This window comes from Lasiodiplodia theobromae (assembly GCF_012971845.1).
Source record: "Lasiodiplodia theobromae strain AM2As chromosome Unknown scaffold_37, whole genome shotgun sequence".
Classification (NCBI taxonomy): domain Eukaryota; kingdom Fungi; phylum Ascomycota; class Dothideomycetes; order Botryosphaeriales; family Botryosphaeriaceae; genus Lasiodiplodia; species Lasiodiplodia theobromae.
In genome coordinates, this window is record NW_023336516.1 from 381750 (window position 1) to 409307 (window position 27558).

General features: G+C 54.5%; 8 protein-coding genes across 8 annotated transcripts; 6 read left to right on the forward strand and 2 right to left on the reverse strand.

Annotated features, from left to right (window-relative positions):
• Nucleotides 1-316: 316 nt before the first annotated feature.
• On the forward strand, nucleotides 317-1939 carry LTHEOB_10322 (ABC transporter cdr4 protein; the record flags this gene model as incomplete). The annotated part of the gene is made up of 3 exons (XM_035506955.1): nucleotides 317-705; nucleotides 756-1851; nucleotides 1904-1939. 3 exons carry the CDS (start codon nucleotides 317-319, stop codon nucleotides 1937-1939), a joined length of 1521 nt encoding a protein of 506 aa, XP_035368091.1.
• A 3701-nt stretch (nucleotides 1940-5640) lies between these two features.
• LTHEOB_10323 (uncharacterized protein) lies at nucleotides 5641-6812 on the forward strand (the record flags this gene model as incomplete). The annotated part of the gene is made up of 3 exons (XM_035506956.1): nucleotides 5641-5686; nucleotides 5736-6548; nucleotides 6598-6812. 3 exons carry the CDS (start codon nucleotides 5641-5643, stop codon nucleotides 6810-6812), a joined length of 1074 nt encoding a protein of 357 aa, XP_035368092.1.
• Nucleotides 6813-7442: 630 nt separating this feature from the next.
• LTHEOB_10324 (Non-ribosomal peptide synthase) lies at nucleotides 7443-10527 on the reverse strand (the record flags this gene model as incomplete). The annotated part of the gene is made up of 4 exons (XM_035506957.1): nucleotides 7443-9281; nucleotides 9335-9696; nucleotides 9757-10252; nucleotides 10303-10527. The coding sequence occupies 4 exons, from the start codon at nucleotides 10525-10527 to the stop codon at nucleotides 7443-7445; spliced, it is 2922 nt and encodes a 973-aa protein (XP_035368093.1).
• Nucleotides 10528-12564: 2037 nt separating this feature from the next.
• Nucleotides 12565-13481, forward strand: LTHEOB_10325 (uncharacterized protein; the record flags this gene model as incomplete). Its single annotated transcript, XM_035506958.1, has 3 exons — nucleotides 12565-12643; nucleotides 12778-12901; nucleotides 12956-13481. The coding sequence occupies 3 exons, from the start codon at nucleotides 12565-12567 to the stop codon at nucleotides 13479-13481; spliced, it is 729 nt and encodes a 242-aa protein (XP_035368094.1).
• A 2197-nt stretch (nucleotides 13482-15678) lies between these two features.
• On the forward strand, nucleotides 15679-16669 carry LTHEOB_10326 (Fmi2 protein; the record flags this gene model as incomplete). Its single annotated transcript, XM_035506959.1, has 2 exons — nucleotides 15679-15985; nucleotides 16041-16669. 2 exons carry the CDS (start codon nucleotides 15679-15681, stop codon nucleotides 16667-16669), a joined length of 936 nt encoding a protein of 311 aa, XP_035368095.1.
• A 1532-nt stretch (nucleotides 16670-18201) lies between these two features.
• On the forward strand, nucleotides 18202-20457 carry LTHEOB_10327 (uncharacterized protein; the record flags this gene model as incomplete). Its single annotated transcript, XM_035506960.1, has 2 exons — nucleotides 18202-18255; nucleotides 18313-20457. 2 exons carry the CDS (start codon nucleotides 18202-18204, stop codon nucleotides 20455-20457), a joined length of 2199 nt encoding a protein of 732 aa, XP_035368096.1.
• Nucleotides 20458-22417: 1960 nt separating this feature from the next.
• Nucleotides 22418-24224, reverse strand: LTHEOB_10328 (Cytochrome p450 family protein; the record flags this gene model as incomplete). Its single annotated transcript, XM_035506961.1, has 5 exons — nucleotides 22418-22453; nucleotides 22511-22791; nucleotides 22841-23799; nucleotides 23855-24005; nucleotides 24059-24224. 5 exons carry the CDS (start codon nucleotides 24222-24224, stop codon nucleotides 22418-22420), a joined length of 1593 nt encoding a protein of 530 aa, XP_035368097.1.
• Nucleotides 24225-25179: 955 nt separating this feature from the next.
• On the forward strand, nucleotides 25180-27396 carry LTHEOB_10329 (Penicillin-binding protein; the record flags this gene model as incomplete). Its single annotated transcript, XM_035506962.1, has 6 exons — nucleotides 25180-25389; nucleotides 25481-25955; nucleotides 26008-26037; nucleotides 26094-26305; nucleotides 26362-27149; nucleotides 27288-27396. 6 exons carry the CDS (start codon nucleotides 25180-25182, stop codon nucleotides 27394-27396), a joined length of 1824 nt encoding a protein of 607 aa, XP_035368098.1.
• Nucleotides 27397-27558: the final 162 nt, after the last annotated feature.

Sequence of the window (27558 nt, forward strand, 5' to 3'; positions counted from 1 at the left end):
CGAGTCAAGTGGGTCCCAAAAGACTAAGGAATATCGATATAAAGTGCACAGTCAGTCAGACCGTTCATCGCGCACCTTCGGATAACGGGCTGCTTCGGGTGTGCGATTGCCGCATTGGTTTCGTGGCGCTACTACCCGTTTTAGCCCACGCCTCGACTACGCGCCGCGCTGACCACCACCACATGTAGCCACGTTCTGATGAGCTATATCACATCAGCAGATATTGGTACCACTGTTGATATATTGCGCGAGCGCTATATTCCTTGGGCGAGCGCCTTCGGATGATTTGGGTCCCACACGAACATACCACAATCACATGTCCCTTGGCTACGCTACTACTGCTCCGACGGGAATTCCCTTCATTTTTGTGGCTCAAAGCCTTCTTCTTGTCCTCACGCTTCTCTTAATGATGGGCCGCGGATCTCTCGTGAGTCTGCATCAGCAGTTGTGTCTGCGCTTCGAGAACATCACCCAGAGAAGTGCCGTGAATATCAGCAGTGAGCAGTTGGGGAAACTTGATGACTCGTTTTCGAGATTTAAGATCTGGGGCGAGCGGATTGGCGTTGGTGAGGGAGCGTTAGATTTACTAGAGAGGTTTGGGAACGGGTACAAAAGCAGCATTATCAAGTCGTTTGATGGAATATACATCAAACTCAGGGTAATCGGCAACCTTATGAAAGAGGGAGAGACGGCGAGCTCAGAAAGGTACGTATGCCGATCATTTACGCCGGCCGTGTTCTCACATCCAGACGTAGAGACGACGAAGCCGACGCGACTGTCAATCGTATCACAAAGGATATGGAATCTCTGGAAGATCAAGTCGCCGACATCCAGTCTTTTCTCGAAAGGTTATCTGCACGAGACTCAATCCCTGAGTTGCGGAAAGCCTCATCGACTCTTGATCCCGACGGCCCTCAGATGCGATATGTCTCCAACAGCACCAATTTGACGACCGGCACCGACTCAACGGGCGGTTCGTCCGCCCCCGTTGCACCTAAAACCCCCCGAAACAACACCATCGCGAGTCCCATAGACAGAAAAGCCCTTCGAGTCCCAACTGATACCACGACTACTTCTTCAAACAAGACCCGCGACGCTTCGGAATGGGAAGAAGAATGGGATCGCGAGTTCCGCATCGCAACCATATCAGCCACTGAATCCCATGCCAGCTTCACCATGGCTAGCGATGACGAAAACAACGGCAATGACAAGTCCACCGCAGCCTTCGCGAGTCGCAAGGCGGAAAAGTCATCTCAGGGAAAGGATGCAGCGCGCCCTCACCCAGCTAATACCACATGGATGGAGGACACGTCGTCGACATTCAAGGGTGAAGACTCAGAAGAGCTGGCGAAAACGAAGACGCGACAACCGCTAGCGTCCGCCGAGAGGACCAGCCGTGAGCAGGACGACGAGATATTTCGTAAACACGTCAGCTCACGAATGAGACTCCTGGAGAGGCAGAACAGGAGTCTAGCGCGGAAGATAGGAGAGCTTCAAGGAGGCGAAGTAAGCGAGGGTGACCAGAAGGTCATAATCGAGCGATTTGTAAAGACGAAAGAGGAGGAAGCGGCACGAGAGAGGTTGATCAGAGAGGCCGCCATCGAAGAGTACAAAGAGCAATTACGTGTGGAGAAAGCGAAGGAACAAGAGAGCCGGAACATGCTGTTACGTGAAGCAAGGCTGATCGAGGACCGCGCACAGCGGCAAATGACGGACATCTACCAGCAAACCGGCCTGCAGATCCGCGAGGCTGACCAACGCCATCGCGACGAGGTATTCCAGATCCAGCAACAATTCACCTCGGAGCTTCTCGTCATCGAAAGAAGCATACAAGAACAGATCTCAGCGAAAGTATGGAGCACACCTACCAGGCCAGCAGAAGATCTAAGTGATAAGGGGAAAGGCCGTCGCATATCCCTCGGGCGACGACGGCAGATGAGTACAGAGCAACCAGACGAACAAGATGCAGCAACATGGAGGAAAACTAGCCTTCAACCCCCCTTACGCAAGATGAGCGGATGTCCAGAGACAGCGAGCCAACACTCGGACGCGTCACAGATTAGGCATGAAGCCCCGTTGTCAACATATTTTGCGACGGATATCCAGAACGTCCATCCGGCAGAGCGGCAGCCGTCCGCAGATTATAGGCCAATCGCGCCACTTGGACCCTCAGAGTATAGATACGTCGCCGAAAACACTTCAGATACACCAAAGGACCATGCGAAGCAACGATCTTCCACCGCGAGCAGGTTTCGCCGCTTTGCAAGAGCTCTGAGGCTAAGACCCGTAGACCAGAACGACATCAACGTTGTCAAGGTTTCCAAGCGTGGGACAGACAACACTGAAGCTGGAAAAGGCCGGCGTATATCGAAGGGAAGCTTTCTATCTCGGCGCCGGCGCACTTCGACAAAAAATGCACGGCCAGAACAGCGGACAAGTTTCTACGCCGATATACCCAGCCCTATCCCTGAGCAGCCGGCAGAAGTTCAGTCAACGGCCACCCGAACACCCTCAGTCCCCCTCTCATACCGCCCAATTGCGCACCAAGCGGCATCTCCACCGCAACAACCCGTACCATATCGCCCTACCTCCTCCCAGTCAGTACGCACTCTACCCCGCCACCCACCATTCTCATTCCAACTTAACTTGCCTTTCGGCATGAGACAAAGTGCCGCACGGACGCGCCCACACCTGCCGCTGCCGCCGCAACCACCGTCGTCTCAGCAGTCAGCCAAGACCACCAAGATACACAAAGACCAAATGTCTCCGGACACATTGACGTACTACGGGGTGCCCTGGGAGTGGGATAGGGTGAGTCCTCTCATTACTACGACTTCTGCCGCCTGCGCCGTTGGAGAACAACACAAACAACACTTCAAACATCAACGCCTGCGCCACCTTCGCCATTCTTTCAGCAGTTTCCACCCCAGCGAGCACCCCCACACCCCCACCCCAGTCTCAAGACACATCAAAGAAGGAGGCCACGGCCGCAAATACAAGCGCCGCTTTTCCTCCCCCTTCTCCGCGTCCTCCTCTTTCTCCCCCGCACAATCCCCCACCAGCAGCAAGCACACCGACAAGTACTGGCCCGCGCTCCCGCACTTGCCTCTACCTCCTCCCCCTGCTTCTCCAACCCCTTCTCTACACCCTCCTCTCTACCCTTCTTCACCCCCACCCCCTCCTTCTTCCCCCCCTCCTCCTCCTCCTCCTCCTCATCCTCCTTTTGCTTTCGCTTCCTCTCCCCCCTTTCTCCCTTCTTCCCCTCCACCACCACCCCCACCACTTGCCCCTCGCCCTCGCCCTCGCGCAAACACTACTACTAATTAAAAAAAAAAAAACTAACGCGCGCTCCCATTTTTTTCCTCGGGGCGCCGCAAACGCCAGACCGAAAGGGATACCGTCGTCGTGCTGAAGGCGCTCGAGCCGTGGGAGACGGCCATTCTCCTCGAACACACGCGGTGCGGGCGTCTGGTGGGTCGGAGTGGGAGTGGTAGTGGTGGGGGTAGTGGCGCGCAGTCTCCGCGGGGGAAAGGGGGGACGGGGATGGAAGCAGAGGGAAGCGGGGGTGATGATGGTGGGGGCGAGGAGGGTGGAGGAGGTGATGGTGGTGACAAGGAGGGAGAAAGAGGGGATGGTGATGATGGTGATGGGAAGCAGCACGAAGAAGTAAGAGGGTACCAGAATGAAGTAACGAGTCAGGTCTTAGAGGAGGGGGTAGGGAATGGGAGGGAAGCCGAAGACGAAGAGGGAAATCGAAAGACTAAGGATTGAGCTTGTGATTGTGTGATTGGATGGTTTTAGATTGCTTATTAACACGGTCTCGATGCATGTGCAGTCAGCTTGTTTTGGGCTGATTGTTCGTCTGTATATCTATCCGGTTAAGCTGTATCTGACGGCTAATTACCCTAGAGGTCTTAATCCATTTCCATTCTGATTCTACGATGCTGGTAGCGGCTATCTCTGGCAATCGAATGATGTTTTGGTAGAGATGTATTTGTTAGTAAATTCACTTGTTAATATTTCCTTGACAGTCAACATGTGGAATGCGTGCTCAAATTTTGTAGCTGCCACTGACGGCTCACCATTACTGTAGTAACGGTTTCTTTTTCCCTTTCTTCCCACCACAGACTGTCTATACGCTCTTTGATCTCGATCTCAACGCGGATCCCCATTTGAGTGTCCGCTTATCGGGCCAGCATGTGAATAAGTGAGGGGCGGATCAGAAGCTGCAGTCGATCTTGGCTCCTGGAAAGAGTCATCACCTTGCATAGGATCAATAGATACCTGACCATCTTTCGGAAGGACTGTAGGCCAAACAACACCACACATCCGTGGGGTCGATATGAATGCCCGCGCATCTGATACAACATTTCCGTCGGACGTGTCACCACATACAAATAATTTTTATCACGTAAAGCTTTCAAAGCCTGTGTGACGAACCATGAAAGCCCTTCTGATTCGTGGAATGTCAACCCTGGGCACGTTAAGGGACAAGTGCCTTCTACCAAGGTTCACAGACACAGGGCAACGCAAGCGATTAGTCGTCTTTCTGTCTGAAACAGCAAAATGAGTGATCAGATCCCCGGAACTTAGAGCGAGCTCCCTTTTGGAAGCTTTCCCGGCATGCTTTTCAAGAGATTGACCGCTGAATTTTGTGGTCTTGGTCTTGGGTTGGTTGTTCGGTAGGAGATAAGCTGGTGGCACTGCAGTTGTTGGTTTGCTCGGCATTAACTATGTGGGATTTCACTGTGCTTTGCGAGAAGCTGTCTTATCTACACGTCCATAAAGGAAATATAGATAAGGCTGAACAAAGAACAACCCACGAGTCCCTTGATAGAGCTGCATATGCAGGTAGCTTACACCACAACGGCTTGCATCGGCGATGCATGAGGAATGCAATGCCTGAAGAAAATTCCAACGAGGGCCGTTGGAATGCTATATGTGGGCCTTCCGTAGCACGCAGAAACAACGTCTTGGGCAACCCGGCCCAGCAGACTGGGACCAGTTGCGGAAAGCCGGCTCGCCACACCTTATCCGGCGCGACGAATAGGAGACGTTCCGTGCCTGGCTAGTACTGACTCCGAAATGGGTATTTTTCCATTCCGCGCCGTTATCTCTTTTAGCCGACCAGGGCTTGGAGCATTACCCTGCCAATGGTGGTGGAGAAAAGAAGTTGCTCTCCCAGAAGCAAGGAGACGGCACACTTTCTTGGGACGACGCGAGCATGGGGTGACAGTTGATCTGGTATGGCAGGTCATTGGTCAAAAGAGGTACACTGATGCTGGTCGCGATGCGTCTGTGCAGCTCCATGAAGCTGTTACCGGCGGTGGATGAGAACTGCGGCTAGTTGCTCGGTGACATGAGGATAGCAGTGCAGCTTACCATTCTTGGCGGCATACCGGGTTTGGTGGTGCAATGCTTGGCACACATGTTATGGTGTGAGAGGTTCAAGATGGGGCGCTGTCCCTGTGACTTTGCTACAATTTCGCAGTCCGACTCCCTGCGCGCCGGCTGGATTGTTGTATCGTTTTCGTCTCCATTGCTTGTCGTTGATGCATCTCAGCTGTAATCATCCAGCTGGTCCTGGTAGCCTCAATAGGCACTATTGTTCACGGTGATCTGTGTGCGGTAGTCGCGACAATGAGCGCCCGAAAGCCCATCGATATTTTGATCTTTGGCACCGGTGGTGAGCAATAGTGGACCATACTCTCGAAGCAATTCTAATAGAAACACAGCTGTGGGGTCCACAATTGGCTGGAGGCTGGCCCAGAATGCGAATGCTAGGCTCTCTGTCGTCTGTCGGTCCAACTACGACGCGGTTAAGCAAAAAGGAATCCAGTTAACTACCAAGATGTGGGGCAACGGCACATTCATTCCTTACCGTGTCGTCCGGTCACCACGTGAGGCGTCTGATATGTCGTTTGACTACGTGGTCTGTGCCAACAAAGTCACTCCGTCCGATGGTCTCTCGTTCATCAAGGAACTGGCGCCAGCGGTGTCAGAGAGGACTTCGTTGGTTTCGGCGCAGAACGGCGTGGGCGTTGAGGCACCTTTACGCCAGGCGTTTCGCAACAACACAATCCTATCTGCCATATGCTATATCAGCTGTCTACAACCAGCCCCTGGTATCATTCAGCAGGTCTCCAACATCCGTCCACATGCCTTCCACGTCGGCATATACGACCCGCAGGAGGATGGAGGCTCCGCTGAGACCAGGCTAAAGAATTTTGTGGCGCTGGATGACAGGTTCAAGCAGATCGGTGACGCGCAAGTAGAGCGGTGGACAAAGCAGATATTCAATGGAGCGTGGAATCCGATGGCGGCAATTTCCGGACTAGAAACGCACCCACTCCTTGAGTCACCATACCTCCAGACTGTACAGCAGCTGGCGAAGGAGATGTATGAGGTTGCGGTGAAGCAGGGCATCTCACTGGCGAGCGACCTTCCGGCTAAGACGATAGAGTTTGCGAGGAGCAACCCTTCGCTAGCGCCGTCCATGTTGCAGGATGCGCGGATGAATAGGCCAATGGAAATCGAGTCTTTGTGCGGTAAGATTACCTCCTCTTCCTTAAAATTACCAGCCTAACATGCTTCCAGGGAACATCTGCAGGCAGGCAGACAAGATCGGTGTCCCGGTGCCAACTATTAAGCTGGTCTACCACACGCTGCTGGGGATGAACAGGCAAATGCTTGAGTCGGCTCAGCCTTTGCCGACGCGGACACTGCCGGGGGTCAGGCGCGAGGGCAGTGTTCCGCAGAGTGTTAGGCGCAGGGACAGCGTTCCAAGAGAACTCGAAGCGGCGGCATGCTAGCGTTGCGTTGACGGGGCCTTGAGGGCTGGCCGACTTTCCTTTCGGTGATAGAAGTTTCATTTCGGGTTTTAGCAAGGCCTGTGGTCTGCTGTTTTGCTCTTTTGTGTCTTTCCTTGAGGGAACGCAATGCTGCAGTGTCCTGCGCGCTGCAGGCGTCGCGTGGGGGTATTGCAGAAGCAGGGTAATTTCATAGTAATGCTAAGCTAAAGAAGTCAAGAGATTTTGCGTGAGATCACGTTGTACAAAAGGACACGAGGCGACGCGTCGTGGCGCGGTTCGGAATAGCGTTGTTGCCTTGCGGACCATGACTTACGTCATACTTACCAGTTGCGCATCTTTTACCTGCCCGTCCCTTTCCCGGTGAGACTGACCAGCCTTGCCATCAGATGCCACTCCGAAACCATCCAACTCCAAGATACGACTTTTCACTGGCGCGTGCAGGTAAGAGTTTTTACACTTCAGTAAGGTCCATTCAGTTCAACCAATCGCTCTTCATTCTGACGAAAACTTAGGTAGAGATACCTCTCCATAACACCAATTGCATCCCTACTACGCCGGAGATCATGAAAAAGAGATTAAAGGAGCAGAAACAGAAGGATAAAAACACTGCCAGTCCAAGCTTGCTTTCCATCACACACCTCGCACCTCCAGCGCCTTGTTCAACGCGACCTGGAAAATATCAATGTTCTCCGGCCTTAGAATGGTAAAGTGCGTCCCCTGAACGCGGTGGTACCGCAACGGCCCTTCCGAGGCTTCGCAGTCAACGTCGCTTTGCTTCGCCCCCGTCACGTGGTTCTTCCACTTCGCTAGCCAGTCATGCCGCCATTGCTCATCCGAACACTTATACTGCGGCAATGGAGGCACCCAGAAAAGGTCATATTTCGAAACCTGCCCGCTTGGCACGTACGACCGCGTGATCTCCTGCATGTTCTTGTTGATCCGCTGCCACGTTTCCACCTTTGGAATCGTCAGATCAATGTTTTCCAGCGTCCCGTCTGGGAAGCGTGCGAAGATTGCCTGCGTGAACTGTTCGTCTGGAATATGATCCATCTCCTCCTCCCATCTCAGCGCAGTCTCGAGGTCCAGGATCTGGAAGAAGTGCAGCAAGTCGATGATAAAGTTCCGCTGCTTTTCGCGTACCTGAATCCGGGTCAAGTCGGCAGGGTTGTCGATGCCGCCGCAGAATGCAACTTGCTCGCCTGCAGCCTCAAGTCTTTTGCCCAACTCAAATGCAAGCATTCCGCCGAAGCACAGGCCCAGAAGCGAATATGGTCCTTTCGGTTGGTGCCGTTTGATGCCATCCATGTAAACGTCAAGCATCTCATCTATTGTTTCGAATGGAGTCTCGTTCTTGTGGAACCCGCGCACGCGAAGCGCAAGGATGGGACGATCCGGAATATACTTTAGCAACCCAAGCCAGGTCAGGAACTCGCCCCCCCCAGGATGGCATAGAATGAGCGGACACTTCGAGCCTGAAGCAACGAGTGGTACTATGGGATCATACTCGGTTGTTGTGGTGCCCAAGGAAAGAAGCATCATGTCAAGGTCGCCGATCGTCCGGCAAGAAAGGAGAAGAGCCATGGAAATCGGATCTTCACACTCGAGAATCTTCTCGAGTGATGATTTGACGCGGAGATATCCGAGACTGTCAATGTTCAAATCTGCAATTGGCATGTCGAGGTGCAAATCCGAGGGCTTCAGTCCAGTCTCCTCACACAGAACGCCCGCCAAAGTCTTTTGCAGTGGCGTACACAACTCGGCACCTCGACTGGAGTCAGACCGAGGTGCACGCTCTGCCAGCTTGAACTGGTCAAAGTAACCGGCTTGAAAAGACTTCTTCAGCTTTGCGCGAGATAATTTCCCAATCGTGGACTTGGGTAGCTTCTGCTTCGGCAGAGGAATGACCTCCACAGGACGCTTACGGCAGAAGCGAATACAAGCCTCCTTGATTTGAGTAATAGTCTCTCGAAGTTCGGGCGAATCATCCACGGCGTCGTTAATCGGGTTGAAGAGGATGACAATATCCTCGCTATCGGCTTTGGCATCCTGAACCCAGATCGAAAAAGATGCGGTATAGCTCTTGGTGAGGCCAGAGATATTTGCAGACTCGATTGCATGTTCCAGTTCGAAAGATGAGTATTTCTGGCCGTTGATAACGAGAATCTCCTTGGAGCGGCCGACAATGCACAAGTTTCCTTGGTCGTCAAGCATTCCAAGATCTCCCGTGTCGAACCAACCGTCCTTCGTCTTGCAAGCGCTCGTGGCAACCTCGTTGTTGTAGTATCGCTGAAATATGAGCGCTCCTCGTATGTGGATGGAACCTGTCCCTCCCCGCCGGACGTGTTTGCCATTCCCATCTACAAGACGGAGCTCATGTTGCGGCAAATGTTTTCCAGCAGATGCAAAAAGGTATTTTCGCTTCACGTCGTATGCTGGGGACTCCAGGTTGTAGAAGACCGCCGAACAAGTCTGCAGTTTTCTTAGTACTTTCAAATACACACCACTGAAAGGGTGCTGCTTACCTCACTCAGGCCGTAGCTCGCCTTGATGCTGCACTTTGGTGCGCCATAGCCCGTCATCACCCTCTCTGCTGCGTCCAACGTAGCTGTCTTGTTCGCTTCACCACCGCACATAATCACGCGGAGCTCACTGAAGTCCAACTTCATGTTCTTCTTCTCGAATTCATCCATCTCGTTGATAGCACGTGTTGCAGCGGCGACGAAGAAATTCGGGGCAAAGGTATAAGCAATGCGATGATCGCTGAGCACCTTCCAGAATCGAACAGGCTTCCTCACGAAGTCAATCGCTGGAACCATGACCTGGTTTGCACCTGCGTATAAGGCATGCAAGTGGTTTTCGCAAAGCGCAGCACTATGGTCAAAGCCTGCGCGATACTGGTTAGTTGAGCTGATCCTGGAATATCTGTCCGGATACGGTGACTTACTGACCCAAGACATAAATGTCTTGGTTGAATCCGTGCAATGGAAAGCACTTTTCAGCTTGCTGGAACACACAAGCTGCGTATGCGTGTACTCGACCCCCTTTGCGAATCCTGTACTTCCGCTGGTGAACAAGACCGTTGCGAGCTCATCTTCACGGCCCCGCCCTTCATCTACGACTTCCATATCAAACTTGTCTTCCACCTTGGTTGTAACAATCGACTGCACAGTAATTGTGGTGATTAAGGCAATCGGTCTGAAGAGCCGGCTAAGTTGTTTCGTAGTGAGAACTGTTGGGCCGTCGAAGAGATGGTTGAGATTGTCGAGTTCTCCGGCGAGCGTCACTTCATTGCTGGATAACGGGGAAAGGAGAGCAGGCACGCCGCCGGCCGCCACAACCGACCAAAACCACACAACATTATCGCGGTGTGTATTGAAGTACAGGACGATAGGTTTCTGTGGCGTGACGGCGCCGTGCGCCCGAAGTTTGGCTGCGTTCGTCTGATTCTGTCAGTACCTTTCAGCTACTCTCTAGTAAGCAGCTCACTTACCGCCACTTCCCTCAGGAGCTCTGCATAAGTCACGAAATCAGACCTCTGATTCCATCCTTGATCCTTGAATGCAATGCCGTGGTTCGGCCACAGCCTCGCGGCTCTCTCCAGCAGACCAAGCAGCGTCTTTGGATCCTCGCCGAGGTTCCTTGCCGCCCCACCCTTGGTATCCCGGAAGGTAGGAGCAAGGTATGAGTAGAGTTGAAAGAGCAGTGAGGTAAGCATCTTGGTGGCAATGAATACCCACAAGAGTCGACAGGCCCTCGTTTGAAAGATTGACAGTTCGCCGGAGCAGCCGCCATATATCTACTTATTTCAATAGCCTCCTCAAGGGGCTAGCCATATCGGAACTTTCATCGTAGCAAATTTCTATTTCTGGTATTTTGCCCAGCCAGAGTCGGTATGCCGCGACTTTGTCGCATTCCCTCCGTATCACATCATTTCGCTGGAGCTGTCACACACATTGCTGTCCTACGCGAATGTTTGTGGGATTATAGTACATGCGTGTCAACTGATAAAAACGTTTTCCTGTTCCGCTTGCCTGTAGCATTCCACAGCCGGTCCGGGTTGCCGTCTGTCTGAGGAATGATGAGAAGTGTGGGCACCCTGAAGATCCGAAACGCCGGCACGCGAAAAGCAAGGGATGGGCCAAAATACGCAAGCCTGGCCATAATGTGACGGTACAGCGCAGGTTTCTTTCTACCTACGCGTTGTTCAGCCTCGCGTAGTCCGCACCCGATGGAGCTGTCTGGCGCGCAGGTCGTTGATGTAGCAATGCAAGGCATCGGTATACGCTTTCCGGGATGCGGGGGACCGAAATGAAGAAGGGACCCAATACCGTACCTTTATTCCAACGTGCTAATTACCTAAAGGCATGGCCAGGATCGGAGGGGTCCGAAGAGCGTGCGACGCGAAATTGCCGGTTGCGGAAAAGCGTCGCGCCAGTTGTTTATCGCGTCTGACGCAGCTAATGTGGACGTCGTCGGCCTGTTAACTATCTTTAGGAAAGTAGATGGGTGGTTACAAGGGGCTGTACCACTACTCTGTGGAGCGCATATGCTTCATCTCGATCGTTTCTGATCCTTCTGCCACCTGGAATCTGGCAGTGACGAAGCTCCATCATTGTTTCGACAATGCATAGCCGGTTGCAGTGCTGGTCCCCTCAAGGAATGCCTGCGGGAAATCTTAAAAAAAAGTTTTTCTCTTTCAACTGTTATGTGATATGAATGTTGCAAACGCGGGATGTTGCGCTTATAACGTCAAAAATTGTGCCGCAAGTGCAACGAATATTATGATCAATCGATTTGATTATATGAAAACTGTCTGTGACTGATAAGAGATTTTACTGTACTGCTTTACTTCAGTGATTGAATGATTGTCAGTTTCTCTTACGTCTCATGTTGTGGATGTGGAAACTTGTTGATTGCCCACCATATATGCACATGCCACTCTTATACAATGACAATGAAAGACTTTCAAGCCATAGCTTATGACAGCTCTTACTAAGAGTGTACTCTTTGCGGGAAATCCGAAAACTCTTACAGATTCAAGTCCTTTGCTTCCCTTGTTTGATTTGCTTTATATATTCGCATAGCAATCTGATTTTACACTCCGTGGTTCTGAAGTGAATTCCAGCAAGTGAGAAAGACAGGTCTGGCGGTAGTCGGATCGTAAAAGACCAAGGCGATGTGTGGAAAGTCGTGTTGCAGCAGGAGAATAATACAGGCTATAGATCTTCCAAGGGCATTCCAAGGCATCTCGTGGCTAGGTGAAGTTGTGAGTTGCAAACTTGGAAGTGAGAAGAGCGGAGGTGTAGCCGAGCAGGTGTGTGGAAACTACTACGCATATGGTGAGACGAAACTGGCGGTGACCGTATGGGAGAAGTTTGCTGTCTTTCTTGAGAGATGATGCCGTACTGATGCTAAGTGAAGCAACAGCGGATAGTGCCCGCGATTTGAGCCGAAAGTTTGTAGTGGTAGCGAATATCGTTAGGAGGTCAGTGATAAGTTTTCAAGGTGAAAGAAGGTCGTACCTATTGCTATATTTCTTCTTATGCCGAAGCAACCCGCTAGTTGGGACGCCGCTCCTGCTTCGATAGGAAAGTGAGCGGACGACCTCGCTTACTAAGGCGTAACGTGATATCCACATTTGAACACCATCTATGACTCTGTCCTGATCCTCAATCTCACTCCAGTTTTCGCACTCGGTGTGACTCTCTAAGCTACTGCGCAACCATCATCTAGAGTCCAACAGCCGCGCGCCATGATTCCTATTTGGGTCCCGGCCGACTCAGGCGACGAAGTCGCCAACCGCCTGCGCGCCTCTTGTGTCTCATTTCTGAGTAAGGCGAATGATGAATGCATCCTCCCGTTCAACAGCCAGCACCCTTGCGACATGAGCGCGCTACGTGTTTATAAGTGTCTCGTCGACCGCCCCTTCAAGGCAAGTCTCTTAGCCAGTAGCGCTCTTCCACAGATCCTACTGACAAGAAGGACCAGGATATCAACGTCGTCCAGAGGTACGCCTGGTACAAGGCTGTTCCAGCCTGGGCGAGCGGCGACTTCTGGACTGTGCGCATCGACCACTTCATTATACCTTTGTGAGCGTCGAATATGCTTCTATCCCCCAAAAGAAAGCCCGCCGACTAATCCAGGCCGAGCAGCTCGTTTCCCATTCTGGACAGCATCATGGAAGCTGAGCATGGCAGCGACAAGAAGCCCGTCACCTTCTTCACCACCAAGACCATCCTTCCGGGTGGCCTGTACACCTACCACCGCTTCGTTCACGAGGACGGCGTGATCCAGAAGCGCAACCTTCTCGGCTTCCTCGACCCGCTTGCCACCGCTGACATCAACGCCACGCGTCCGTTGCTTCGCGACGCCTTCCACTTGCCTTCCGAGATGCAGACTCAGGACAAGAACCAAGGTACCCCGGCTGCTAACGGCATGCTGTACAATGATGCTTGGGTGAAGGCCACTAAGCTCAGCTCTTCCGCTGTGCGCTTCCAAGGCAGCTTCGTCAAGAGTGAGGAGTTGGAGGATCCCTTCAGCAGCCCTGAGGTCGGTCAGCGAAGCGGCGGCCGCAGCAGCGGCAATCTCAATTGCAATAGCACCGACACCAGCCCCAATGGCAAGAATCAGCTCACCCCCACGTACACCTCGAGTATCGGATCCGGCTAGATGGAGATTCTGCTCGAGCAGCTCGACGAAGCTTACAACAAGGAAGACATCGTCCGCGCGCAGAGTCAGAAGACTGGAGAGCTGAAGCATGGTGTGCTGAAGAAGGACTCGTCTGGCTGAGTCGCTGTACAAAGACAGAGTTCGGAGGAGTTCCTATTTGTCTAGAATTGCATCTGGGTTGAATCCCTGAATTTCGAGCTAGAGTTACAGTGATAGGATGCCAGACTGCGATAGCGTACAGCCACTGTAGCTGGGCGATAAGTAAAGAAATCATGACATTGTCCTACTTTATGTGTGGCTCACACGCTTAGGCCCTTGAGCCGTTGAATTCAGATCTACATTTCAATGCACCACCGAACAATCACCAAGTGCAGAGGAGTAGTGCTAGCTCAAAGAAGATATGGTGGTATTCGATGGTATGGCCAAAGTGAGGAGTTGAAATCTACTTTACTCACAGAAGGCAGTTGCGCACGTATCTGCTCCTGCCCTTTTCCTCTCCCTTCGCAGATGATGGACCCTGGAACCGGGAACTCAGAGATGCATATAAGACGCGTCCTCTTCTCGACCTGCGCCTTCATTCTTCTTTATTCTTCACCACCTCCACGGCGATAAAGCAATTAACATACTCACCTGCAACCACTGCTTCCCTTGACTTCACCTCACGAGAATGGCAGCCCACATGCTTGCGGAAGCGACAAAAATCTCAGTTTACCCCAGAGACGGAAGATGGAGCGATTGGTCACAAGAGCAGCGCAACATGGAGTTGGTCTGGCACGATGTCTGCAGAGCCGCCTTGCAGTCGAAATACATACAAGACACCGATCTACAAGAGTTCCAATCGGTGCCAAGAAAGCCATTCGGCGTTAGTCTCAAGGAATTCGTGCGCAATCTCCTACTTTTTTTTTTTAAAAAAAAAAACCTGAAACGTACGCTAATTGGAAGCGCCAGACTGGAAATATCCAAGGACGGTGGACGGAAAACGGAATGTGGCTGGTGGCTTACCCTCTTCTAACTGCAGATGACGGGACGTGGATAGCACGTCTGGACGTCTTCTACTTCTTCACAGACGAGAATTGCACAGCCTAGTAAGCCACGCCTTCTCACCATCGATGGATGCAGTTGCTGATTCGCACGCACTAGCGAGTACGTCAAAAACCCCGTACTAACTATCCAGCATTCTGAAAAAGAACGCAATACCCGGGACTACATCTCACTGGCGTACGATCGGGATTCTAAGAGCCTCAGACTTACGCCGGGGGGCCATCTGGATGAGATCGACCTCGTCCGGCACATCTCCATTGACATTGACAAATATAAACACAGAGAAATATTTCCTCGGAAGCTCCCTTATAAAGATAAAGCTGCGGCTGAAAAGGCTGGTTTGATGGGCAGCAACTTCCAGGAGGGGCAGACAAATCGCGAGAAAGACGGACAGAAAGCATCCGAGGCCGCTGCAGCACTGTCGGTAGGAGCAAAAAGGAAACGACCAATCATTCCTAAAAACTCCGAGGGCGCGGCGACCGCTTCTGATCCGCCTGGTGATGGGAGCAGCGAGCGCAACAGACAGCAAGCTAGAGACAGAGAACTCGAGAAAGCACTTCAAAAAATTAAGACGTTGGAGGATATAGTGCGCGAGCAGGGAGTCGAGATCACGGAGCTCAAGCTACGACTGGCCGGTGGGCAGTAAAAGCTAGGCGAATGCTTCAGGCTAAATATTCTGCAAAGGGCGATAAGAATGGGGCGAAGGCGGGGCAGATTGAACATCCCACACAAACAAATAGCTCCAATTAGAAAATACCTCGGTCTAGCCCCCTGAGCTTCCTTCTGTACGATTGGCAGGGTGATGTGCAGGTGGCGGTGCGTGGAGAGAGGTCTCGAAGGCAGGGGCGGGCCGACGTCGGGCTAGGCCTAACAGGTCATGACCTCACCTGCCCGGCCGGCGTCTTCTTCCACGACCTCTGCGAGGACGCCGCGCCCATCTTCAGCTCCAAGCCGAATTTCCAGCGCCCGCCCGACCCTCGACTCCTCGCCTGCCCCGCAGACCAGCATGTGCGTCGGCCCGCACGCCGAGTGAGCCTGTAGCGCCTGCGAGCTGTGGCTGCCTGGCGACCTGCTTCCTCCGCCTCGACGCTTCCGCCCGCCATCCTCCGCCCTCCGCCCGCTATCGCCCTGGCCTGCACTCGTCCCAGATCTCATCATGTCGACCACCGAGGAGGTTGCCCTCTCCGACACCAGCCGCTCGTTTCGCCGCGCCAGCAACAACGAGTACGCCTTCCGTGTCCCCACGCCGCCGCGCATCATCATCCCGCCGCCCGCTGTGAACAGCCAGGAATCCGCCAATGCCATCCGCGTTGCCTCTGTCTCGACAATCGACGCTCGCGGCCCGGATCTGAGCTTTCTGGCCGCCGTCAATGGCGGCGAGCTCACTGCCCAGAACGCTGGCCTGGAGTGGACCTACGAGAAGCGCCGTGATGCACAGATGGTGACTCCGTATCTGTATCTGGGTCCGCCGCCTGTCGTCCTCGCCTCTCCGCTGCAAGCTAACCCCTCCGTTCGCAGGCCCTCACAGCACCGCCAAGAATCGAGACTTCCTCAGCAAGACCAACATAACCATGTTGCTGGCTGTCAAACAGGCTGGCATGCCCGTCAATGCTGCCGCCCGCATCGCCAACGAGATGGGAATCGCCTTCCGCACCGTCGACATTCGCACCCCGCAAGACCTGATCGCCTCGTTCCCCCTAGCCTCCGACCTGATCAACGACCATCTTGCCGATGTCAACGCCCGTATACAAGGCGGCGGATGTGGTTTGCAACACGGAAAGGTCCTTGTGTTCTGTGAATCGGGCAATGAGAAATCAGCGGCTGTTGTAGTGGCGTGGATCATGGAAATGCTGAACCTGGATTTCCTCAAGGCAATGCAGTTTGTTCAAGGCCAGCGCTTCTGCGTCAACTTCGATGACCACCTAAAGACTGTCTTGCAATCCTACGGAGACATACTGTCCGCAAAGCGCTCCGTTGCCCTCGACTGTGCCGCTCGGCCGCCGCAACACTCCTACTCGGTACAAAGCAACTCCAAACGCACGCTGGACACGACATATGACGAGGATATGGATGTGGACACTGTAGACGATGCCGATGTCCTGCGATTCGAGGGCCGGACACATGTTCCCTTCGAGAGTATCGACTGAGACCGGATAGACTGGACATCATCTTGAGCATACACTTCCCTCCCCGGGCTGCGTTTTGTCTTCTCTGCTTTCTGTTAGCAGGATTTACACCCCGAGCTCGCTTTACATATTCTTGACGGGCCGGTTTTTATGATGTTAACAGCCATGACCCTCTTCTGTATGTCTGCACTAGCTTTTCACAGCACACGTGCTCGCTGACCTTGAGCTCGCCAATAGACCGCACAAATAGGGAAGAAATGGAAGATCGACAGGTGGCATGATACCCGGCGGGCGGCGTTCGTGCACTCGAATTCATGGTGGGACTTTGATATGAGCATTTGCAATTCAGTCCATGTCTCTTTTCTTGTTTTTGTGTTGTGCTTGAACAGCCTTGATGATTTGGCATGTCTTTTGGGAGGAGCATTGTGTCTTCTAATCTCCGTGAACATTCCGCTCGGTGCTAATGTCGTTTGCGATAGGTTCGGCTTGTGGCGTTACATACAATGAGCCCATTGAGCTGGGTCCAAACTCCGCTTCAGAAGGTTCCTTGAACTTCAGCATATGGAACAATCAAATCTCAGTTATATGCATGGGCACAGGTCCACAAGTTTCGAAAGAGTGGCGTCCGAGTTGCGGGGACCCTCGGATCCGTGTCTCAAGTTGCTGAAGCCTTTATCTTCCCGTCTCCAAGCCAAGTGAGCCTCCTTGTTCTAGCCACTTCACTTTATGGAAGCGAGCCAAGCCCAGTGGGCACTTCAGCCTCGAACACGCCGTTCCAAGGGTCCACCTGCCATATATGGTGAAAGCCCATATCCACAAGTGACCTTTGACGACCATCAGAAGCCCAAACGCGCACGCCAAGTCAGCTGGCACGTACGCCACCCCGACTATTTCTTACCGGCCTCCTCCAAGGACGGGGCTTCCGACCCACTTTCCAAAGCACCGGTTCCTCGTACGGAAGGCTCACCTGGAGCCGCAGCTACGTAAACTGCTCTTCACCCGCGCGCAGCCTGTCGCCCTCACTCCAACAACCCATTCCCGAAACCTTTCCTCCACCACCAGGACTATTGACATGACGCAACTCCCTCGTGGCGATGGAACTCCGGACAGGACGTGAGCGTCGCGCGCCCCGCCGCTTCCAAGAAGAACTGGATCGGATCTACGCGCCTGAGGTGCCCGAGCAACCCGTCATTCGCCCCGCCAGCAGACCTGCTCGCCCACTCTTCGAAACGACCTCGAAACCGTTCAACCCGCGCCTGCCGCCGGCCGCTTTTCCTACCTTGCCACCGGACAATAGGCAATCAAGCAGTGGGGGCCAAGCAGCAGCGTCAGAAGGTTCACGGATCGTGAAACTGAAAACCAACAAGGATGCGCTATGCTCGGTTTTCGTTTCACTGAGAGACTTGGTGAAGCGAGAGGACTCTCGCGAAGAGGCAGTTTGGTCAGCGAAGCAGGAGCTGCGCAGTGTAACCGACATCAATAATAGTCGAGCATTCATGAAGGGCGATGTTAGCTATGAAGAGCAGTATGATACTCACCTAACACTTTCTTCCATGGAGGAGGATACGAACTGCATTGGCAACCCGGAAACGGCCCTCCGTACAAAGGTGCGTAATGTTTGATGGTGCCTTTCGTACCTGATTTTCACTAACTACCATGGATAGATAGACCTTTCGGAGCTTCATCCCATGGTGCGCTGCACCATATTAATGAACATGTACATCGATGCCCTCAAAGAAGGCTTTCAAAACCCTCTGTTTCCTATCCAGCGCCTTCTCAACTTGTCTGCAGAGGACATCATGCAGGCACTCGATAAAGTTGAGAAGGCGTATCTTCATGACGACTATCCGGATTGCATGTCAGCGCTAGCCATGGCAAAGCATATTCTACAAGCACGCCGCTTCCTTGTGCAGCAGAAATGGCCATGGCGCTTCTTAGACCATGTAGATCTGGCAGAGTATACGCCAGACCGGGCGATGCAAATGCAGCACGCGCATGCACCGGAGGGAGCACACAACATGCCTGCAGCAGACCTTCTCTTCTTTGGTAGACGCAAAAAAGTGCAGCCCAAAGATGTGGGTGGAACTTTGCTCGCTCCAAGAGACGTCAGGCCAGCGAACGATCGTGCGCAAGAGACCACGAGACACGCTCCAGCGAGGGCAACAGTGACCATCTCATTTGGTTCGCAGGAGCATTCCCAACGCCGTAGGCTCAGGCTTGAAGAAATGACTTTTGCGGAAGGCGCCGCCCAGGAAGAGCTGCAGCGGCTGCGACTTCGCGGGCGGCAGGGGCAGTCGCTTCCCAGTGGGAAGGCGTCATCATCTGAGAAGTACTTCCAGCCCCAACTTGTCTACTCTCCTTCAATGCCCAAGTCCAACATTTTCACTTTTCCAGTAACCGTGCTCAATCAGAGCCCACCAACACCATCTTCGCCCGACACATCTAGCTCCGCAGCCTCAGCCTCATCGCCACCGCGCGAGATGTTGTTCCCCACCGCTCCGTCCTCGCCGCCACCCTCGGATCTTCCTTCCGCCATCTACGGGCCCCCGTCCGTCGAGTGCTCAGAGGCAGAGGTGCTGAAGATGCTTGGAGCCGCCACTACCGCAGCCATCTCCCACAGCACTGCCTTCTCTTCCAGCCCAATGAGAGGAGAAGCGAGTGACACGCCTGCTGCTCGCTCGACGCCGCCCGATGATGACGTGGAGGAGAAGCAAGGCAACATCATCCCCGTTCGGCCTATACGAGTGGGTCAGCAGCTGATCACTCAAACACCACCGTCAACACCAACGACGATGGAGTTAGAGCCCAGCTCGCCTTCCCTGCAGCGGCAGCAGCGACAAATGATGCGCCGCCGCTGCCGCCCACCTCTCAGGTTGCAATCATCCTCGGCATCCGCCATGCTGATGCTGTTCGAGCGGAACTACCACCGGCGGATCCAGGAACAGCAAGCCGCGCAGGCGTTCGTGCAGGTCGGATCGCTGCGAGACGTGTTGACGCCGCGAGAGGATTCGGAGTACGACCAGCGAAACGGACACTCTTTGACGACAGAATCGGGTGCTTCCATCACCGCTGCCACTTCTCCAGCAGACCACTACTATTTCTCGCCAGGAATGACCCCTCAGCCCAGCAGCGGTCCTGGCACCCCTTTCTTCGGCTGCCCGGCCTCCTCTCGCAGCGAGCATGCGCCCAGCACACGCTTCAACTTTTCTTTCTCCAGACCTCTGCCGTCCCCCGCAGCGACCGCAGCCGTTGCCACGCCTCCGTCAAGCGTTCCCGTAGCCCCGATGATGTCCACTCAGACCGCCGCTACCGCTGACAGCAGCAACGGTCACAGCATGGCCGCCGCTCGTCCGCTGCCGTACCCGTTGCCGAACATGGGACAGAGGAGATCCATTACCGGCGCCACCACTGGCAACCGTCCTCATAACAGCGGCATCCGCGCCCAACTGGCCTTGCCGAGCAGCGCAGACGGCCCTGCAAACAGCAGCAACGGCATCGGAAACATCAGCAACAACGGCAGCAGCAGCCCCCGCAACACCATCCGTGCGCAGTTGGCGCTACCGAACAGTGCGAGCAAGAAAAGCGTCGACAAGATCGAACATGTGCCACTGTCGCCGTCGCCGCTCGGCAAGCATCTGGCTGCTGCTCATCCCCCGCACAACGGTTCCGGCGTGGCGAGCGGGGTTGTGCTCGTGGACGACGAAGGAGAGAAGAAGGAGGTGGTTGTGGTGGATGGAGGACAGGTGGAGAATGGCGTCCCTTTCAAGATGTTCATGGAGGGAGTTGTTGAATGCGCTGAAAGTGATTGAGCGCAGGCGCGGTGGACAGCATCAAGGTGTTGAAGAAAATAATTAAGGGGAAAGGGTTAAAAAAAAAAAAAGGGAACTCTGAAAGGAAGGGTTCAAGGTCGGAACGGTTTGAACTGTGGGAATGGGATGGTGGAAGCCATGCGGGATAAGCCAAAAGATTTGTGGTATGGTTTGCACGCTATCAGCCCAAGTTCCGACGTCTCGGACCCCTGGTTCATGATCAATAGGTTAAGAGTAATTGGCTGTAGGACTTAACTAAAGCATTTCAGTCCCTAGTGGGGGTATGAAGACGGGCCGGCAGCTTTACGCTAGGTGCGCCATAGGTACACCGCTGCCAGAAATACAAAGGGTACATCAGTAGAAGCTTTGAGTGTTGATTGCAAGTGATATCCTTTCATGGTATGTGATTGAGATGATCCTTGGACGATCCGCTGTATAGCGACCAAGCTACACCACGGAAGGATTTAGCCGTCCTTTCCTTTTTTGAAGAAGACAACGGAAAAGGAGACGACAAGCAGCATAAGACAAACCACGTCCATCATATGCCTACCTGCAGGAACTCGCCAAGCTCTTCTTCACCAGCAATGTACGACATCTCACAAGAAAAAAAGAAGAGAAAAATCTGTGCTTTCCCCTCTCGACCGCCCCCCGCTCCATTCGAAAACCACACGTCACCCATTGACCAGCCGGATACGAATACGCAGTTACTTATTTCATTCCGCCCGCATCTGTTGAAAGGACCCTGCATATCTACGCCACATGAGCGAGATACACATACACAGCTGTCGCTGCCGCACACCGCCAACCACACCGCGCCCGAGCACCAGCAAGCTACGCCGCAGCGCCGCAACGCCGCAACAAAGACCACGCATGGTCCGGGCTGCGTGGGATACGAGCAACCCGATTACCCTAGCGAAGAAGCGGGCGGCGGCGGCGGCGGCGGCGGCGCTCAGGGCACGGCGCGCGGCGCACGGCGAACCTTACCTCGTTCTTCTGTGCCTCCTCCCTCATCATCAATATGAAATCCTTTTTGATCTCCCATCCGTGCGCGCGCAGGCCCGGCCCATGCTCTTGCTCTTCTGCTCCTTCCCCAAGAGGAGAGGGTCAGTACTCAGTAAGCTTATTAAACCGCCTTGGCAAGCTGTCCTTGTTTGTCTGCGTGCATATTCTTCACTACCTCTTTTCACCTACCTATATATGCAGGAGGCCGGAAAAAGCGACGAGATGATGAAAAACTCGAACAAATGGAAAAGAAGGAACTTACCGGTTGACCAGGGCTGGTAGATTGGTTGGCCCTCCTCGGCCGAGGGAAAACCGTGGAGACTGCTGCAGGAGTGGTGTGTGTGGGTTTGGAAGCACGTGTTAATAATACATGGTGAGTGAGCGCGACGCGAGAGTGATTTATTCGCAACAACGCAGACTTGAAGAGTCGCGTTGTTCAAGACATCTTGACAAGACAACAACCTGCAAAGAGTCCCAACGACAAACAGCAGCGACGCCTGAACTTCCCTGTCATCAACTACACGCAGTACTCTCAGGCGTCCGGAGTTGAGGCAAAAAAGAAGAAAGGCCGAGCCGCCAAAAAGCACGCTCTCTAATCTAAATTGCTCTTTGCGCATCTCTCTTGACGCACATTCCCGCTCAACCAGTCATAATCAAACCGATCTTGCGGCCCAAGCTCCCGTGCTGCATCTTCGCTTGGCTGGCCCAGGCGCAGCGCCTTCCCAATCATGCGGAGGGGCTCAACCAAGAGCTGGAAATCGAGAAATAACTTTTGCGATATGAGGCTATGGAGGAAGGCGAATATTATGAGGGTGATGAGGGGAATAGATATTAGTGGATGCCATCTTATAAGATCTGGTAAATAGTGCAAAAGTAGGTGGCCGGTCAGGCGGATGTCTCCCGAGACGCGGATCACCGCCGGCCGCCTAGAAGCTGATCATCATCATGCGTCGCCCGTCTAGGCGCGCTTCGTGAAGGCCAGATGGCAGTCGTCCTACAACGGAAGGCGTTAGCGCAGACTCGTGGCGGTGTGCCTGGGACGGGCACGTACCTTGGGGAAGATCGTCGCGAAGACCTTGATCTCCTCGCTCAGCGGCGTGACCTTGTGCGTCCAATCCAACTCCATTGCAGCCTTGCCAATCATCGCAATCAGGTTGTTCACGGCATACACTTGGCCGAGGCAGTAGTGCGGACCAGTGCCGAAGACGAGCCAGTTCTTCGTCTGCTTCTCCGCGTCGCCAGTGATCCAACGGTCGGGCTCGAACGAGTCAGGGTTCGGGTAGGCCTCAGCGTCGTGCAGCGCCAAGTACGTGGTCGGGATAACCATGGAGCCTGCGGCACGGTCAGCTTGGCGGAGTGGTACATGTCAAGATCGACTTACCCTTGGGGACCGTGTAGTTCTCAGAGATCTTGAACGCCTTCTTCGCCATGTAGGGAACCATGATGACGGGGGGCCTGTAGCGGAGAACCTCCTTGACAACAGCGCGAGTGTAGGTCATCTGATCCATCAGTTCCATGGTGAAAGGCTTGGTCTTGTCGCCATCGCGCAGGCGGAGCTGCTCCTCGCGAATCTTGTCCAGGTGGTCGGGCCTGTCAGCCATGATCTGGAAGAGCCAGGTGGCGGCGCTGCTGGTGGCATCTTGCGAGGCGAAAAGGAAGGTGAAAATGGTCATGGAAATCTCAAGATCAGTGAACATGCGAATGACCTGGGCCGGCTTCTCGACGTCAATGCCCTTCTCCTTCTTCTTGGTGTAGTCCTCGGACTCGTACATGGCCTTGACCCAGCAGTCGAGAATGCAATCGGGCTCGCCGCCAGCAGCCATGCGGACCTTGCTCTTGGCAGCGGCCTTGGCGAACTCGTCGAGAACCATGTCGGCGGCCTTCTTGCCGCGCCAGGTGTTGGTGAAGGGGATGATGATGGGGAAGTTGACGAGCTCGAGAGCCTCGGTGATGTAGTAGTAGTCATCGGCAATCTTCTTGACGGACGCGTCGGCGATGTAGTGGCCAACGAAGGTGCGGAGCGAGACGGCCGTGATGAACTCGCGGAAGTAGTGCATGAACGGCACAGGCTTGCCCTCGGCCTCGGCCGTGATTTCCAGGGCCTTTGCGAAGTACTTCTCGTAAATCTCCTCCTGACCAGGCAGGTAGATGGACAGGGCCTGACGGGTGAACAGGCCGTTGAGACCCTTGCGGTAGTCGACGTGAGCCTTGCCGTCAAGGAAGACCCAGTTCTCCGGGCGGAGCAGCTTGTAGGCGATGTCGACGACGCAGGGCTTAACGAAAGTGGGCGAGTTGAAGACTTTGCGCGCCATGTCGCGGGTCGACGCGATAACGACGAATCTGCGGGGGGTCAGCTCTGAGGGCGACGCGGGCGGAACGCGAGCGGGAGCGGTACTTGTGGAAGACGGAAACGCAGCTAAGCTCGCCGCTCATCCATTTGGCGTGGTACTCCTCGAACTTGGGGTTCATGGACTGCAGGAAGGGGCCGATGAAGGGCATCTTCCACGCGGGGCCGGCGATGGAGCCCTTGCTCCAGATGTACTTGACTGTCGCTAGTCGTCAGCGGGCGCGCAAGCAGGCGGCCTGGGGAAGCACGCACTCTGGTCGTAGACGACCAGCATGGCGAAAAGCGTGACGATGACGGACCACGCGTTCACGCCCTCGAGCACGCGGCCGAGGACGCCGGCGATGGGCGTGCCACGAAGCTCCGGAGCGAATTGGGCATCGGCGGAGGGCGAAGCGAAGCTGGCATTGACGGCCTCCATGGCTGGACGGACAGCGCGCTCAGGACGCTGGCAGTGAGGAGGGGTGTGTCGTGGATGGGGAAGGCGAGAGAGCGGGAGTCAATGAGCGGCGGACGCGGTCGCGGACGCAGGCACGGCAGGATCCAGGCGTGCGCGGAGGACGGGCGGAGCGGTGGGAGAAGTAATAATGCTCGCAGGTTAAATCACCTTGCAAATGGCGCCACGGCCGGCGCTCGGCATATCGGATATCCGTAGGCTTGGGCGTGGCCCTATCAAACGCCTGTGCCTGGGAGATTGAGATTAGCTCAGCGCACCGGGCAGATCCATCCAAGCGCCACTGCTCGCGCCCGTCGCCCCAGCATCACGAGAGCATGCCCTGTCCGCCCCGTCGTGCCCCATCGTGCTCTGCGGCTCTGCGTGGTGCTGCGCTGACCCGTTTCCAGTTTCTGTGTGCGCTGGATTCACGTGCCGGAAGAATGCGCCGTTTCCCCGCACACCTGCACCGTTTCTTGTACGACGCGGGCCTCCTTCCAGCTTCGAGCGGCCCTCCGCCTTACTGCTGGGCGCCCCGCCGCCACTAGCCTGCGGCCTGATAACGACACCTCTGAGTATCAAAACCTAAAATGCCAGCCCATCCCCGGTCCCGCCGCGGCTCAACAACGTCGCTAGCGGCCCGCCGTCTGGCCTCTGCGTCACTCACTACACACGCCCCGTGGCCCTATGTCTCTGGCTTTTTAGGCTTCGCCTCCATTCCTTGGGCTAGATAGCTAAGACACGCCCTGCGCCCGATTACCGTGCAAGGAAGGAGCAGTGTCGTCTTCCCAGCTGCAGATCATGATAAGCTCTCGACGACGTGTGTTTGTTCCTCGCCGCTGTAACTTTAGGCTCAGGGTCCGTTGCTTCGTCGTACAAATTGACAGCTCAACCGCGCCATGCCACTCTCCGCTTTCTCCGTTTGATCCCACTCTTCTTGAACATGGGAGCGCTAATCCGCTCTGCGCTGACCTCAGCGCTTGTTCTTGGTGCTTTTGTCTCGTCTTCGTGCATTCCGGACCCTCCGAGCAGCTTGCTTTCAGATCCTGCAATTCTGCAACACCCGGCAGTCACGGCAGCGTTCAAAGAAGTCGACCGCAACCTTTCAAGCCTATTCACCGGTAGTACACGCGACGGCTTCAGCTTTGCCATTGTGAGCCACCTCCAGCAGTCCATCAGCCAATCGCCTAGTCTTCCCACTCTTCTGGACACCTCACAGTGCTCGTCTTGACAGTGCGTACCAGGTCCATGCTTCCAGTCCCGAAAAAGCCTTTACCTTCAATCATGGGGCGCTTAAGATGAATGAGACATCTGCCAACAGCAGCATTCTGGTTGACAGTGACTCGATCTTCCGGGTTGCCTCGATATCAAAGAACATAGCTGCCTTATCAGCCTTGATTGTCGAGAATGAAAGCAAGGCTAACGCCGCTCTCCCTGCCTTAAGCCCCAACTCGCCTGTTCGGCAGGCGCTTCCAGAGTTTGGGTTACCGGAGAAGGACTGGCAGAACGGTGGCAGTGAAATCACTTTGTCAATGCTTGCAACCCACAGCTCAGGCCTGCCTCGAGAAGGCTACCTCACAGACTTCAACATGGTGAGGGGGCTTGCTAAGGCCGATGCGGAGACTATTGGTCCTGATTGGGCGGAAATAACCCCCAGTCAAGTCATCGAGTCCATTAAGCAACGCAATTTGATGTTTGCTCCAGGACAGCGAGCTGCATGTAAGCTATTTCTTTTGTCACAAACTAGTACATATGTTTAACATTTGTACAGATTCGAATGCCGGCGTTTGTATCCTCGGTTGTAAGTGTGGGAAAAGAGACTAGTTGTTCGTATGCTAGCTGACTTCCGCTGGGCAGATGCCGTGGCCAATTATTACAACCTGCTTGCGGACACAAACTATACTTGGTCAGAGTACGCCACAAAAAGTATTCTTGAAAACCTTAACATGACACACTCGTTTTTTGGTGCCATTCCGGAAGAGTTGCTTCCAAATGTTGGTGTCCCTGGTGGCCCCAACTGGGTGGACTTAGTGATCGGCCCCGGCTATGACCCAGCTGGCGGCATGTGGGTGAGTCTGACTTAATTAAATTTAAAGTCCCGGAGCACTAACCAACATATATCCAGAGCTCTGCAAACGACCTATCCAAGTACCTCTACAACGTCTGGCTCTCCCCCACCCCGCAACTCATCACCCCGACCCAGCGCCGCGTCTCCCTGCAGCCGCGCCTCACTCTCCCGGACGGCAAGCAGCAGGTCGGCTTCGGGTGGGAGATCTCGGTGACCACCGGCCCCTCTGGCCCTCCTTCGAACCAAACCAAGACGTACACCGTCTACGGCAAGTCGGGCGACGCGGGCGGCTTCCACAGCTGGCTCGACGTCGTGCCCGCCCTCGGCTACGGCATCGTCGTGCTCGCGCAGGAGAGCCAGCCCGCGGACGCCACCTACGTGCGCGTCAGCCCGACGCTCGTCCGCGACCGCGTGCACGCCATTCTGCTCCCGGCCTTCGCCGAGGCGGCGGCGAGCAGCCTAGCGCAGCGGTACGCGGGCCGGTACGGCCACGCGCGTGATGGTGGTGCCATCGCGGAAGAGGTCGGCGATAGCAGTAACAGCAGCAGCAGCAGCAACGTAACCGCGAACGCGAGCGGCGAGGAAGAGCAGTCATTCGCACGCCTGGAGGTCGAGGGCGGCGCGCTGTTCGTGCGCGAGTTGCAGGTCAATGGGACCAGCGCGTGGGAGGGCTTGGACCGGCTGGGGTGGACGCCGGAGAGCCAGTCTCGCTTCTTCTCGACGCCGGCCGGCGTGGGCTTGAATCCGGCCGAGGGCGCGGGCGAGGCGGCGGAGTTTGGCGCGGGCGCGCAGGTTTGGCGGATCATTCCGGAGTTGGATACGTGTGATTGGTTTGACTTTGATGGGTGAGTTTTGTTGTTTCTCGTTTTGTTGCAGATGGTCTTCTTTGACATGTTCTTTTTTTTTTCTTTTCTTTCGGGGAGGCAGAAGCAACGAACCGAACCCCTTCTAAAGACTGCCGCTGACATGCTGTCGTAAACCAGATATACCGATAACAATGGATGGCCACTGAGCAAGATCGTGCTTGTCGAGACGGACCAAGGTGTTGAGCTGCATTATCCGCCGTATGATATCGTGCTCACGAGGCAGTGAGTTCACAATGTGGCTCTTCGATGGATAGCACGGAAGACACCAAAACCTCTATCTGGACCTCGGGCTTGCTCATCATGATATTCTTGGTTTGTCGCAGAAGTGTATGCACAAATACATTATCGTGAACGTTGAGTCCTTGTGTTCGAAGCACCGCTCGAACAC